The 16,126-nt window shown below is 42.2% G+C and overlaps 1 protein-coding gene across 4 annotated transcripts in view; it reads right to left on the minus strand.

Moving 5' to 3' along the window:
• Positions 1–537: 537 nt before the first annotated feature.
• Positions 538–16,126, minus strand: part of Ate1 (arginyltransferase 1) — a 32,738-nt gene continuing 17,149 nt past the window's right edge. Inside the window, exons 6-11 of one of the 4 annotated variants that reach the window (XM_076182240.1) lie at positions 13,959–14,152; positions 9,459–9,620; positions 7,212–7,373; positions 6,451–6,632; positions 4,989–5,241; positions 538–2,507 (exon numbers count right to left, since the gene is read on the minus strand). In XM_076182240.1, coding sequence (XP_076038355.1) covers positions 2,364–2,507; positions 4,989–5,241; positions 6,451–6,632; positions 7,212–7,373; positions 9,459–9,620; positions 13,959–14,152 — 1,097 coding nt within the window. In that variant the 3' untranslated portion in view covers positions 538–2,363. The remainder of the gene's footprint in view (positions 2,508–4,988; positions 5,242–6,450; positions 6,633–7,211; positions 7,374–9,458; positions 9,621–13,958; positions 14,153–16,126) is intronic. The other 3 variants (XM_076182242.1, XM_076182241.1, XM_076182243.1) reach the window with 3 other exon arrangements.

A 16,126-nucleotide genomic window follows, 5' to 3' on the forward strand; every position in this document is an offset into this window, starting at 1 on the left:
TATATATATTATATATACTTACATATGATGTATATATATATATATATATATATATATATATATATATATATATGTATATGTATATATATATATCAGATCATTTTTATGACTGTTGTGCAGAGGATTTGAACCTGCTACTCAGGCACCAAGAGGCTCTATGGCTGGCCTTACACCGCTCGACCACTGATGATTAAATCCGTATGAACTCAGAACACTACTGGTTCTCGAGATTGGGAAGGTCGCTAACTGCGACCCTAATTCCCTTTTCACTATACGGCCAATCACACTTGTGGGAGGGGGTAAGGACCGGTACAAATCCCTTTCATGCTTCTCGCCATTGTGACCATATGAAAAATTCACATATGGTTACAATGGCAAGAAGCGTGAAAAGGATTCGTTCAGGTCCTTACCCCCTCCCACGAGTGTGATTGGCCATATTGTGAAAAGGGAATTAGGGTCGCAGTTAGCGACCTTCCCAATCTCGAGAACCAGTAGTGTTCCGAGTTCATACAGTTTTAATCATCAGTGGTCGAGCGGTGTAAGGCACCAGCCATGGGACCTTTTGGCGCCTGAGCAGCAGGTTCGAATCCTCTGCATGACGGTCATAAAAATGATCTGATTGATGTCTCTGTTCACTAGTGAATTTCTCATATACATATATATATATATTATATATCAAATCATTTCGACTGCCGTCCCCGGATTCGAACCAAGGCTTGCAAAAATACAAAGCCGACGCTTTTACCACTGAATTATTTGATTGACTACACCGTCACTGGTGATTCTATTCAGATATATATATATATATATATATATATATATATATATATATATATATATATATATATATATATATATATATATATATAGTCATATGTAAGGCAGATGTGTGGTAGGATGGTGAGGAAAACACATGACAACTGTTGTAGTTTTAGTTGAAGTTTCATCCTCACCAAAATTTCTTCACAATAAGTTAACTCTGAAGAAGTCCTGGTGAGGATGAAATGTCAGAAATAAAACTCCAACAGTTCTGTGTTTACCTCACCACCTACCACTCTCACACACACACACACACACACACACATATAAAGAAGTTCACTGGATGAGTGGGTTAGGGTGTCGTTACTTGCGGTGAAGGTCAAAGAGATTTCAGTTCAAATCCTACCACCAGTGACATTGAACCAAGGGCATGGTTCACTATGTGGCACTCGTGTGTCCAGACCAGGCCCAAGATCTCTCTATCGATTTTAACTACATTTCTTACACTTGACACACAAGATCGAGCTGACATGCATCAACAGCTCCCCTTCCCCTACCACTTACAGCTCGTGACATGGAAGCAGTCCAACTCCAATACAAGATGGACAACAGTTTGAATCTTCTTCCCCCAGGGAGATTTGTGAGAGGTCACAAGGACTGTTGCTCGCCACAGTGGAACTGCAGGTTTCCCCACTTGATGAAACTCCTGGCAACAACTAATCAATCAATCTTTGCCTCAAGAAGTTTTGCTAAGTGGTAATCTCACGGCCCCCCAGTGACTGGCAATGGTCACTGGAACTTCCTACATATCTCTCTGGGAAGATACTTTGGGCAGTTGTCTTTGTTGTACCAGTGTAGGTCTGTTTCTAGGTCACTAAATGAAAGTTGCAGGGGGAGGGAGGAGAGCAGTCAGTTGCCGGTTGTCAGCTCTCCCATGTGCGAAAGAAGAAAAAGTGTCAAAAATACAGCTCAAGTTGACAGACAGACATCCTGGGCCCAGTCCACAGACTGAGTGTCAGCCGTCTGTCTGTGCTGCGTTTCCTGATGGAGGCGAGACGGTTCAAGACGGGTTTCGAAAACGAACAGTTTTGTTGTCAACCTTGTAGGAGGACCACTGGATGCAGGTACCCATCACTGGTCCCTCCCTGGCAACAATTAATTAATAAATAAATAAATCAATCTATGCATGCATATACATGTATACATAAATCTGTGTTTATTCAATAATGTGACATTCTGTGTGGACACACATGCTTTAACAAGCATATCCTCATCAGCATTTCTCGTATCAGATGCATATGCAACCACGTGCATATGTATACATAAAAATATATATTCATATATGCACGTACAATAGAGAGACAATTAGATGCATGAATTAAAACAAGCCTAAATAACTGATTCACAAAATGTCTAAATCATGATAATGCCCTTGCACCTTGTTCCTTCATTTTCTCAAACCCTACGTCTGAACGAGCAGATGCCACACTCTTGGACAAGACGACATTAATCTTTTACTTTGTCTTCAGGCAGCACTGCGTCAAGACCACAAAGGGCTTGAAGGCTGGCATGCAGGACTTGTCGACGCTAGACGAAGCGTGCCATTATTCTCGGTACAAAAGGATCCTGCTAGCCATCTTGGAGCCAACTAAGTGAGCGTACTCTTTCACCTCCTCTTCGTCGTAGCTACTGCCAAGCATCTTGTAATCATTGTACCACATTGGCTCTTGGTCATGAAGAATCAGTACCTGTGGAAAAGGAGATAAAAAGAAAAATATGTCTACTTGTTGGATCAATGGACAATGCTGACTTTGGGCATGTTTAGGCAATTCATCAGGAAATAACTACGAATGCTTAAGGCTAAACACTCAAGTGAGAACTCAAAGGATTACAAAAGATTACAAAGGCGGAGCATGCCGACAGGAGACCTTTTGATCCATATCTAGGTCGGATGCGAAAAAAAAATCCTATTAATAATAAAATAATAAATAAAAACTATAATCATGTAAATAACAAATAAAATACATAAATAAATGCATAGGTATAGTTAAATGATAAACAAACAGGTAAATAGTAAATAATAATAAATTGACATATAACTAATAATAAATGAAAATCAGACAGACAAATGATAACAAAACAAAAACAAATAATATAAGATAAATTATAATCATTACAGCATCTTACTTAGGTATTCATCTAATTGATTCTTAAAGCTTCGAACTGAACTACATTGCACTACCTGTGCAAGAAGTTTATTCCATTCATTAACTACACGGTTGGCAAAGTTGTTTCTACCTACTTCCAAATTTAATCTATTTCCGGACAGTTTGAGACCATTGTTTCTTGTCTGATTCTCATTCAATGTGAAAATTTGGTCACATTAGGTTCGATATACTGAGAGGTTTATTTCTGCAGACCAACGATTGGCATCTGCATGTTGTGGTCCTCTGAGGTCAACGTCGGAGAGAATTATCCCTTTCCACCTGGTAGTACAACCCTCTGCCTCCCATTCAAGCCCAAGATCTTGTCATCCAGGAGGAGCCAAGAAAAGAGGGAGGGAGGGGGGGTGGAGTGTATGGTGATGGAATGGGTGGGAGTGGTTTTTATGCCTTTATTTGTTCTCCCTGTCTTCTCCTTTTCTGCATGAGGGGACAGAGAGGGAGGGTCGCTGATTTAATGAAGCAGCCTTGCTGTGGTTGTGCTGTGTCTTGCAACACTGCTTCTGACCCAGGGCAGTGGACAGGATGCAGGGATGACCCATCATCCAGGAGGTGCCAAGATAAGAGGGAGGGTAGAGGTGTGGAGGGGAGTGGAGTGTATTAGGGATGGAATGGGTGGGAATGGTTTTTATGCCTATTTCTTTGTAGCTACCTCCCTTGTAAGGGGGGGGGGAAGCCTTTGGTATATATATGTATGTTTTTTGGCTACCTCCCTTGTAAGGGAGAAAGAGCCTTTGGCATATGTATGCATGCATGTACATTGCTTCTGTCCCAGGGAAGTGGGCGGGATACAGAGATGACCCGTCATCCATGAGGAGCTAAGATGTGTGGGAGGAGGGGGTGGTGGAGGGGAATGGAATGGGTGGAAGTGGGTATGTGCCTTTGCCTTGGCTACCTCCTTTATAAGGAGGAAAAAACCTTTGGTATATAGAACTATTTTTCTTACACTTTTTCACATACTGAAAGATGACTGGAAATCTGCGACCTCATAATAGTCTGTACCACTCCACCAGCACTCCCACAGACCTCTCTAGGAAGAAACTTTGGGCTGTTTTGTCTGTGTTGAACTAATGTGCTGTTGTTTCTGCCACTGGCTGGTAGGAGGAACAGATAACATGAGAACATAAGAATGAAGGAGACTTCAAGAGACCATAAGGCCTACACTAGGCAGTTCCATGTCCATTACCACTTGTCATCTCCGTCCATAAAGTTGTCTAACCATTTCTTAAACAACTGATAGTTTCAGCGCTCACTACGTGGTTACCAAGTCTATTCCATTCATTGACCTTTCTATAGGTAAACCAGTTCTTGCCTATTTCCTTCTTAAATCTAAATATGTCCAGTAATCCATTACTACGAGTCCTACCCTGATGTCTTAATATGATGACCTTGTTTACATCACCCTTGTTAAAGCCTTTGATGGGGAGCAGTTGCCGAAGCTATTCTACAAGAAGTGAAGAGTACTATAGGAAAATAAAGAAGTAAGGCATACATACACCAAAGGCTGTTCCCCCTTACATGGGAGGTAACCAAAAAATAAAGGCATAGAAACCACTACCATCCATTCCATCCTCTACATACTCCACTCCCATCCACCCCCTTACGTCCCTCTTATCTTGGCTCCTCTTGGATGACGGGTCATCCATCCCTACATCTCACCCACTGCCCTGGGTCAGAAGAAGTGTTGCAAGACACAGCACATCCACAACAAAGCTGCTTCATTAAATTGGCAACTCTACTCTCTGTCCCCTCATGCAGACAAGAAGATGGGAAGAAATCCCTTTGGCCTGCATCAATTGATTTTTCACACATACTCCCTCACCCCCCATCCATACAAAACCATTCTCCATTCACCCCTATCTTCTGTCCTCTCCCACCCTTCCTCAACAGACATTCCTCTCTTTCCCAATGCCCCTTTTCACCCCATCCATCCATCCATCCATCTCATCCTTGGTAATACAATATTGCCAACTGACCACTGATATTTTAAGTTCTGTCACCACTCACCCTATCTAAGTTTACTTTCCCATCTTCATCAGTAGCATCTGGATCATCAGTAAGCGTCGAGAACTTGGATACATCCAGCTTTGGTTTGCACTTCTCGATGGGGTTCCACGTGTAGGAGGTAGGGCACAGGAGGTCGGAGGGATGATACTGTCCCTTGTAGCGCATCTTTGGGCAAGAGTGAATGTAATAACCCATGTAATACCACTTGAGTTCTGGTAAGCTTTTCTGTAACTCTCTAGCTAATGCAATTTCCCTGCAAGAAATTAAAATACAATTTAGTATATTCCAATAGTCTTTTCGTCCCCGTGAGGGGAGAAAAATAAAGAAAGGGGAATACCATTCCCTCACTCCACACCATTTAATAACATGTTGATGGAATTCTCATCTCCTCCCTGCCACCTGAGCATGAGAAAAGGTGGTGTCTGAGGAGCAGTACAGCAGACTTGAGATGAACAACAAAATTAACTGAGCATGGAAGTTAAAAAATTGTCTAGCATTCCTCTGTGAACAGATTGCTGTGTGACTCTGGTCCACAGGGGTGTCACTTAGGCCCCAAGGTACTATCTATATACCAAGGGCTTCTTCCCCCTTATAAGGAAGATAGCCAAGTCAAGGCATGCATCCACCTCCATCCATTACCACGATACTGACTGCATATAATCATGCAGCCAATACCCCAGTATGGGGAAGAATAAAACCCATACATATATATATATACCATAAGGCTCTTCCTCCCTTACAAAGGGTGGCCTAGTCAAAGCATACAACCACTCGACACCCATCCAAAAACCCATTCACTGTCTCTCTCTCATCTTATACTATTTCCATTATCTCGTGACCCACAAGGCGTTGTCTGCCGTGTTGTCCCGCACTGAATCAAAACATTCAGCATATACCGGAAGCTGTCCACTACCCCGAGTATGTTAACATGGATTATTCTAAATGCATATTGATTTTTTCATTAAATGATAAGTGATATGAGTAATTGTTATACATGTAAAGAGAACAAGACTTGTTAAACGATGTGGCATCTCAGGTCAGGCGACGTTGCCCCGGTTCCCGACCTAGGAATTTCCGTGGGGTTGGTTGGGGTGGTGGAGTCACTGAGTCACAGGTGCGCGGGTCACTCATTCATCCTTTGTCAGTCATACTACCAGTCATACATGCAAATATAAAGAAAATGGTGTCTCCTCTGTTTTCTTTGGAGATGGTTTAGACGTGGCAACGCTGCTGGTTTTGCCGGCCACACCCTATGGGTCACCAGATAATAGAAGAAGTATAGTTCCTTGTGGATGAAGGGCGATCCCTGTTACCTGTCATACTGCCCAGGTCAGAGGTAATACAGAATCTTCACGGTAGGGCCTAACATCCGAAGCCAAAAAGACATCCTTATCCTTTGCTAAGAATTTTCTGTATATCTGTCCTACTATGGACTGTACTTACAACAACTAATTTCACTTGCCTGAGTGAGGCATAAGTGCCCAGAGAGAGGAAGGCATAGTCTGGGTCGTAGAAGAAGTAGACTGACGAAACGCATAATGGCAGAATGTCCAGCACTCCTACCGCTATCAACTTTCCATCTAGCCAGTACTGGTGATGGAAGGACCCAAAGCTTCTAACCGGACAGTGGCGGGGTTTCCAACTCTGTTTGGGAAATATAGTAAATTTTAAGAATTAAACATAAATCAATGCAATACAACATAAAATAACATGAAACAGCAAAGTTCCAGAGGTAATACAGTTCATTATATTTGAATGGACTAGATAAATGATGAAAACCCTTCCACAAATCTTAGAAACAATGAATGGTGTTCATGCAATTTAACGAGGACCAAGGTGCTTGTAATATATATAACTGTAAACATCTTTTTTACAAAAAGCTGCTGGCATTCTTGGAAACAGGTCAGAAAAACACAAGTGAAAATTTTCATTTTGCATGCTTAATTCATTACCCATCTATTACATGTCAGCAACCTATGTTAAAAATATTTACAACACATTAACAATGTCTTATTGCAGCTATACTCTTAATAAATATGAATTTGTGAGTTCATAGATGATGCTAATACCTCAAACTTTAGGCATGAGAACCTTGACTCTAAAGTAAAAGTTATCAAGTTTACTTGGCAAGTATTCAAAAGCAAACAGTAAAGAGCAAGCTTGAAGCCCTCTAGAGAGAACAAGGCTATGCAGTATAAAGAGACGCTAATCCAGGATGCCTACCGCAAGAGGGCTATGAACCAGGAAGCTGTTGAAGGACTGCTTGTCACACTCGTCCTCAGACTCTTCGTGGATGGTCATCTGGAACTTGCGGAAAACCTGGTAGCTTTCGCCAAAGCTTCGTTCAAATTCCCTGCTCGGAGTTTTACATGGAACCAGCCGCAACTGAGAGAAACCACAAGCCAGTTGTCAGCACAAGCACTCTATTGCTTGCACACAAGTCCACTTTATCAACAAGCCACTCAGACTTCCCCAATGCTATAATATAGCCTCACTTCAACATTCAAGCCAAGTATTTTGAAGAATCAGCAATGTTGAATGCTGGAGGAATTTGAGGAAGGATGAAGGGGGGAAGAGGTGAGGACCTTGCTGCTGGCAAGTAATCAACCACAGTTTGAGCAAAGGAAATACGCCTTTACAGGTTCTACCCAATAAAATGTGACATCAAATTTAAGGTTGCACCACAAGAGCATCTAGCTCCTCCCTTCCGCTACAACTCTTCATACGTGTGGGTTGACGTGCCAGCAACTTCCCAAGTGAGAGTGAGCCAATTAAGATGTCTCATCGTACCTCCACAGAGTCCTTCTCCCTTACCCCCAAGATTGAGAATACTCTCCAGCCTGTTGGACAAATGGAACTTGTGCCAAACATCTAAAGCACTACACTTTGTGTTGCAAGGGCTCTGGCTGCCATGTGACAATACAGGACACAGCAGCTTCCTGGTTGCCCCTATAAGGTAGGGAAGGAGAGGAAGGATGCAAGGAGAAAATAAAGAATGAAACCAACGGATGCAGTTAGCGAAAATAAATAAAGGCAGTTGTTGCTGTCAGGTAGTAGCAGGTACAAAAGGTGTAGATTTGGTGAAATGATGATTTCAGCTGAAGAGAAATGGGGAGGGTTGAGGCACAGGGTCAGGATGATGGAAAGAAAAAGATGATGACGATAAAGGAGATGTGGGTCAACACAAGAGGAGGAAAGGAGAGACGGAGGAGGGGAAGACGTGTGGGACTCGGGGGAACATGTAGAAGACTGAAGGACTCAATCCATCAACTGTTGCCTTAGTTTCACTGAGCGGAAAACTTGCAACTCCGCAGTGGCTGGCAATGGTCCCAAAAACCTCCCACAGATCTCTCTGGGAAGAAACTTTAGACAGCTGTCTATGTTGTATCAGTGTGGAACTGTTTTTGTGTCGCCTACTGAAAGTTGCTGTTGTTCCCTAAACTATCTGACCAAGCAGTCCCATCTCCTTCCTGAAAGATATACGGAGACGCAGTCACTGCTTGTCATCTCTCCGTGTGTGGAAAAATATAAGAAATGCAGATGAAAATGGGATACAGATATTGAACCTAATCTGGAGACCAAGCATCAGCCCCTTTGGGCTGCACCTCTTGATCAAGGTGTGGAGGTGGATGGGTTGTGAAAATAAGCACCTTTGCCGTCCATCTTGCATGACCACCATACGCAGGAACCCATCATTACTCCCGAGTATTGTATTTTGTCACCAACTGTTTACCAGAGCTTCTATTCTTACAGAGAATATCATCAACATTACTTATCTTGGGTTCGTGGAGTTAGGTAGGAGGTTAGGGTCAGCTTACGGAGTGCGGAGACATGGGGAGCATGATTTTCCTAAACTTCGGGAGTGTGCGTGTGTCATATTGGAAGGTAGGCAAGGTATGAGGTATAGTTTGGAGAAGGATCTGGCTCTTGAAGAAGTGTGTGAGGAGATGATATGGGGTATTATTCTCTTTAGATAAGATTAAAAAAAAAAAAAAGTCTGAAGGGGGTACAGGGAGAAGGAGAGTAAAGGATTATATTTCATTTCATTCTTGATAATCAAAGCCTTGATCCTTGGGAATGTTATTGCAGTCACAGAGGTGCTGTGAATATAAGGTTTAACGAGGGTAGCAGAAGGGAAAGATACGAGGGAGTGGGAAGGAGTGAGGAAGAGGAAGGAGTGAGGGAAGAGGAAGGAGTGAGGGAAGAGAGATAAAAGAGAGAAGAAAACATTGTTGATGAAAGTGTGAAAGAATGAGAGTGAAAATGGGCGGGAAAATGAGAAAAAGGGGGAGTGACGGAGAAGGATGACGGAAGGACAAGGGAGAAGGAAAGGAAGTGAGAAAGAAATAGCCGGAGGTCGTCAAACGAGGGTGGGGGGTGAAGAAGAAAACCGACATGAAAAATAAATGAGATTTGGCAAGCACAGCACAATGATGATGACCCATCTTCCGTCCACTGTGGAGTCTCTACCTTGAGTGGCGAATTACAGAGAAAACGGGTGAACTGTACGGGGGACACTTTAGCCGGGGGGTCCCTGTGCACGGACACTTGGTACTTCAAATACACTTGATATTCTGTGTCAAACGTCCCTTGCCCTCTCAGACTTTCCATGCTCGATCTGACCAGGCGTACCTACGAGTTGGAGAAATATTAGACCGCTGGGTTGTCACCATACGTGTACACATCCCTTGAGTTTTGACAAGGCAAAGACATGACCAGGCCCATAGACAAGACTTTCTTACTTTTCCCTCTATGTATATTTCTACTAGAATGTTTTGTATAAACATGTGATGAATTAAGTCTTATTATACAAAACAAGCAAGTATAAAGCATGATATTTATTAATAAAAAAAAATTTATTCATATATGCTTCTGAAAAAAAAAAAATAAATAAATAGATAAAATAATGTGTCCTGGTGGCTAACACCCCTCCACTCCCTCTGGCATTGGCTATGGACCTGATTAACCTTAGCGTTTGGTCAAATGATAAAAGATAAATCTAATGGTAAACAATTATTACAAATGAGATAGAATGAGAGAGAGAGAGAGAGAGAGAGAAAAGTTGGAGTGTATTTATCAGTCTGTTGCTTTCGATCTTTCTTCTAGAAGATCCAGTCTCCACCAGCTGCAACTGATGTAATGCTACAAATAAATAAATAAATAAATAAATAAATAAATAAATAAACAAATAAATAAATAAAACAAAAAATAATAATAATAATAAATAATAATACATACATATACCAAAGGCTTTTCCCCCCTACATGGGGAGTAGCCAAAAAGATAAAGCATAGAAACCACTCCCACCCATTTCATTTCCTATATATGCCACTCCCCTCCTCTCCTCCCTCACTCTTATCTTAATACATACATATACCAAGGCTTTTTCCCCCTTACAAGGGAGGTAGCCAAAAAGGAAAAGGCATAAAATCATTCCCACCCATTCCATCCCTAAATACACTCCACACCCCTCCACCCTCCCTCTTATCTTAGTACCTCCTGGATGACGGTTCATCCCTGCACCTTGTCCACTGCCCTGGGTCAGGAGCAGTGTCGCAAGACACAGCACATCCACAGCAAGGCCGCTTCATTAAATCGGCGACCCCCCCTCTCCGTCCCACCATGCATAAAAGGAGAAGATGGGGAGAAATCCCTTTGGGCTGCGTCAAATTTTGCTCACACATACTACCTCATCTCCCATCCCTCCACCCATTCCACCTCATGCATCACATCATCCATATACAACCATTCTCCATTCACCCCTGTCCTCTCACGTCCTTCCTCAACAGACATTCCCCTCTTCCCCAAAGCCCCCTTCACCCCATCCATCCACCTCATCCTTGGACGTCCCCTCATGTTCACTCCTCCACATCTGCCTTCCATACCTCTTTTACTAGTCTTTCTTCACTCATTCTTTCCATGTGTCCAAACCATCCTAATACTTTTTCATCAACCCTATCTCCCAACTCCCTTTCCACCCCTGTTCTCCTCCTCACCTCCTCATTTCTCACTCTATCTAGCCTAGTAACCCCCATCATACTTCTCAGACACCTCATCTCAAACACATTCAAACTCCTTCTCTCTTCTTCTCTTATGTTCCATGTTTCTGCCCCATACAGTTCTGTTGGCACAATCACTCCTTCATATAGTCTCCTCTTAGCATCCATTCCCAAATGTCTATTCCTCATTACACTCTTCAATCCACCCCAAGGCATTTACTTGCTTCTCTCAGTCTACATTCTACTTCCACCTTCACTCCACCTTTTCCTGCCACATTTGCACCCAAGTATCTAAAACTATCCACTTCCTCCAGTTGCTCTCCCTTAATGCTCACTTCCAGTCTACTGCCACTTTCACCCCTTGTACATCTCATCACCTTACTTTTACCCACATTTATCTTCAGCTTTCTTCTATCACACACTCTACCAAACTTTGTCACCAACTTCCTCAATCCCTCCTCCGATCCTGCCACAAGCGCAGTGTCGTCCGCAAACAACAGCTGGCTCACCTCCCACTTTTCTCCATTTTCTTTAACCATCTCCAATTCCTGACCCACTACCCTTGCATTTAACTCTCGCACTTCCCCATCCATGTATAAGTTGAACAGCCAGGGCGACATAACGCATCCTTGACGAAGTCCCACCTTTACCTCAAACCACTCACTCTCTCCATTTCTAATCCTGACACAAGCTCTACTACTCTCATAAAAACTCTTGACAGCTCCTAGAAGCTTTCCTCCTATCCCGTATATCTGCATAACTTCCCACAGTGCCTTTCTGTCTACCCTATCGTAAGCCTTTTCCAGATCCATAAAAGCCCAAAAAACATCCTTCCCCTTTCCTGTAGCTTTCTCACATATCTGTCTTACCACAAAGATCTGATCTACACAACCTCTACCCGTCCTAAATCCACACTGTTCCTCACCAATTACTCCCTCTCTTCCTCTCCTAATCCTCTCAATCAAGATCCTCCCATAAGCCTTCCCAACTACACTTAACAAGCTAATCCCTCTGAAACTACTACATTCACACTTGTCCCCTTTTCCCTTGTAAAGTGGAACTATACAGGCACTCCTCCAGTCCTCCGGCACTCTACCCTCTCTCCAGCAAACATTAAATAACCTCACCAGCCAGTCCACCATCACTGTACCTCCTTTATTTAGACATTCTGCATGGCATCCATCCAGACAAGGTGCCTTACCTGCTTTCATCATCTTATCAAACTGTCTTCACTTCATCCTTCCTTATTTCTCCACAATTTTCCTCACTCATCACAGTCATTTTCTTAGCATTTCCCACTGCAACTATCTTTCCCTCCCTATCCTCCTTCACATTTAGCAACTCCCTAAAATATTCTGCCCATCTTTCCCTTACTGCCTTCTCTTCCATTATCATCTCTCCATCTGGACCTTTTACCTTTTCTTCTTAATAATAATAATAAATAAATATATATAAAATAAAATCACTATTATACACCTGACTTCAGGGCAAAGGAGAGAAAGTGCTTTGAATTGACCATGCCCCTATAAGGGAGTTATGATGGGGTGACCGAGCCAAAGATGACACTCCCCACATCACCAATCCAAAAACTACTCATCCCAACTTAGCACCTCATGGATGAAGGGTCATCCTTGAGATGCCTTGGCACCACTTGGGTGAAGTTCAGGGCTCTCACATGGGAGGGGCTGGGGGGGGGGCATATGCCCTGGGGTGGCACATTTAGGGGGGGGGGCATATGCCCTGGGGCGGCACATTTAGGGGGGGGGGCGGCATTTCTAGTCTGGACATGCCATCCACAAGGCTGACAAAATAATTATAATGAAAAAAAATGTCAAAGGAGCCCTGAATATTTCATCATAATATATGAATTTTGCGTTAGAATCAACAGAATGTGAAATATTTCCCCCTTATCCTCCCTTTCTGCAATAGGGACATTAAATACAATTTTTGAAATCCGTTTAATTATTTCGCAAGCTAATAGCTACAACAGGCTCTACGGGATGGTGGTGATGGTAAGTGGTGATGTGGGAGGGAGGGGTGCGTCACTTTGCCCCGGGGCGGCAGTTAGGCATGTAAGGGCTCTGGTAAAGTTATGTATAGACCAGTGTTTCCCAACTATTTATTTTTAGGCGACCCCAATATGATCCTCATGCTATGACCGCGACCCCACTAATCTATCTGTACAAGTTATTGTACCAAATTCACACAAAAAAAAGAAGTGATATAGACTATCATTAAATACCAATTAAATCATACTGACAACATATTTCAGGGGTTACAATGTAATCTGAATGCACCTCCCCTAAAAACTGGCCTTGTTTTGGTTGTCTTATAATCATACATCACTAAGAATTTCATCAGTGTAATTCTCATAATATCACAAACACTCCATACAGCCGCCATACATTTAACATAATGAAAGAACTTTTGACAAAGTATGCCATAATATCACTTGAATTGTTGTCAAATTATTTCGCATTTTGTATGACATTTCTACTCTGGACAACAATGTCCTGTGGAGCAGTGAACTGCAAAAATGTTTTAAGTTTGGGAACTGTTTGGAGTGTTTGGCGAGTAAATTAGAAAAGTCTACATTTTTAGCTAAGGTCTACCTTTGCAATGTACACTAACTCTTCTTCTATGAAAGAAATTAATGTTCGAAATTTTTTGCCACATTAAGAAGTGGGAGGAAGAAAAAAAAAATAAATAAACACATAAAAATATATATAATATTATTATTAATAAGTGAAGTCTAAAGCTCTGACTAACTGGAACACTGGACATCATTTCAAAAGGGTTTTCTAAAATTTCACAAATCACAAAAAAAAAAAAAAAATCATATTAAGTTTATATACAGATTTAACAATTATTTAGAAAATTAAAAACACACTAGTACTACAAATTTAGTAATGCCTGCTCAGGAAAACTAGCTCAGTAGTAGGAAGTTAGTAATACTGATCTAGAAACTCACCTCTAATTTATGCGCTGGTTGGTCGGACATGGGTTCATTTAGAAAGTCCTCAATCTCCTTCGGGTCGCTACCGCCGCCTTTGTGTTTCTTGGCAGCTTTGCTCGAAACGTCACCATCGTGCCTGGCCTCGTACCTCTCCCTTCGCAACTGTTTAGCCTTTTTACACGGCGGACGATTTGGGTCTCGGCCAACACCTTTCAGAAACATTGGACTGAGATGTCTAAATCTTTCCAAACTGGAGGATGCCAAGTATTTTATTCTGGCCAGTGCTGGGCTATCTTATCCAGTTATGTATAACCTCTGGGGATTACACAGGTGTGGGTTTACAGTTACGACTGTCTCCGACGACACCATGACCTTGTAATCACGACATTATCATGACAAATGGTTTTCATGATAGCTTTCATCAACTGATGATTCTTCATGAAAACCACTCACGACAATACCGCAATTGCGAGACCATGGCACTGTCAGAGACAAAGCCATGACTGTGTGAACCCACACAAAGTTAATTCTTAACATATGGTTGGAGGAACAGAGGAGGGGGGACTTGACCTTTTATTTTGGCTGTATGCACCCCTTTTCATAGTTTAAAACAGGAAATAATGCAGGACTACATAAGAACCATGTCACCTAAAGTTTTACCATATGGAAACTGCCCTCATCCACTCAAGAATTTATAAAAGACATGAAAAAATCCTTTGAGTTGCATCAATTCCTTATCCACTCATAGTCACTCTCCACATGTATCTTCGTCCTCTCACTTTGCTGCTTGATGGGCTCTTCTACCCAATGCCCGTTTTACCTCATCCATCCATCCATCCATTCCATTCTTGTTTTTACCCTCAAATTTACTCCATAAAACCTTCCTGGTTATGAAGCATCTTGTGTGTCCTTACCATGTTCCCTACTAATATATGTATATATATACACCTAAGTCTCTGTCACTTTGTATTCCTTGATACATACATACATACATATACCAAGGCTTTTTCCCCCTTACAAGGGAGGTAGCCAAAAAGGAAAAGGCATAAAATCACTCCCACCCATTCCATCCCTGAATACACTCCACACCTCTCCACCCTCCCATTCATCTTAGCACCTCCTGGATGATGGGTCATCCCTGATAATGTCTTAAATAGATGAAAACTTTCGGGCTAAGTTTCTTATTTCCCAGTGGTTTCTCTGCAAATTATTTTCACGTGTGCCTTGTGAATTACTGCAAAAACCTTCCAACATTCTTTTTGCTGGTCATTCTTCACAAATTCTTCCCACATACCCACACCATCCCAATACTCTACCATCTCTCTACCACCTGTCAGTCTCATCTCCTTATCACTTACTCTATCCACCACATCCATGCTTTTTAAGAACTTCATCTCAATTTTTTTTTTTTTCTTTTTTTTTTTTCCTTCTTTAAATTCCTAGTGTCTGCTCCATACAATCTCGTGGACACAATCAACCATTCATACAGTCTCCTCTTTGTATTCATCCCCAAATACCAATCTCAAGACACTTCTCACTCCTCACCAGATATTTACTCACTTCATTCACTTTATAATTCACGTCCATCCCCACCCCTCCATTCCCTTTTACATGTAATCCTAAATACTTAAATATCTCTACTTCCTCCGGTCTATCTCTTTTTAACTTAACCTCCAACTCACTGCCACCCTCTCTCCTTGTACATCCCGTCACTATGTTTACTTTCAACTACCTCTCTTATACAGGGGAAAAGGGCCTTTGGTACATGTATATATGTTTTCCTCTCACATAACCTATATGTTTTCCTCTCACATAACCTAAGCTCTGCCACCAACTGCTTCGATCCCTCCTTTGGCTTAGATACAATGCAGTTTCGTCCACAAAGAACTGGATCAACTTCCGATTCCCACCACTCTCACAAACTCCAAATCCCTGGCCAGCACCCTTCCATTTACCTTATGCATCACTCCATGCATCTGACCCAGGGCAGTGGGCAAGATGCAGGGATGACCTGTCATCCAGGAGGTGCCAAGATAAGAGGGAGGGAAGAGGGTAGAGGGGAGTGGAGTATGTTAGGGATGGAATGGGTGGGAGTGGTTTTTGTGCCTTTGTTTTTTGGCTGCCTCCCTTGTAAGGGGAAAAAAGCCTTTGGTATATATATGTATGTACTACTCCATACATAT

This window comes from Oratosquilla oratoria, unplaced genomic scaffold, assembly GCF_046742065.1.
Source record: "Oratosquilla oratoria isolate Oo_2021 unplaced genomic scaffold, ASM4674206v1 SCAFFOLD53, whole genome shotgun sequence".
Taxonomy (NCBI): domain Eukaryota; kingdom Metazoa; phylum Arthropoda; class Malacostraca; order Stomatopoda; family Squillidae; genus Oratosquilla; species Oratosquilla oratoria.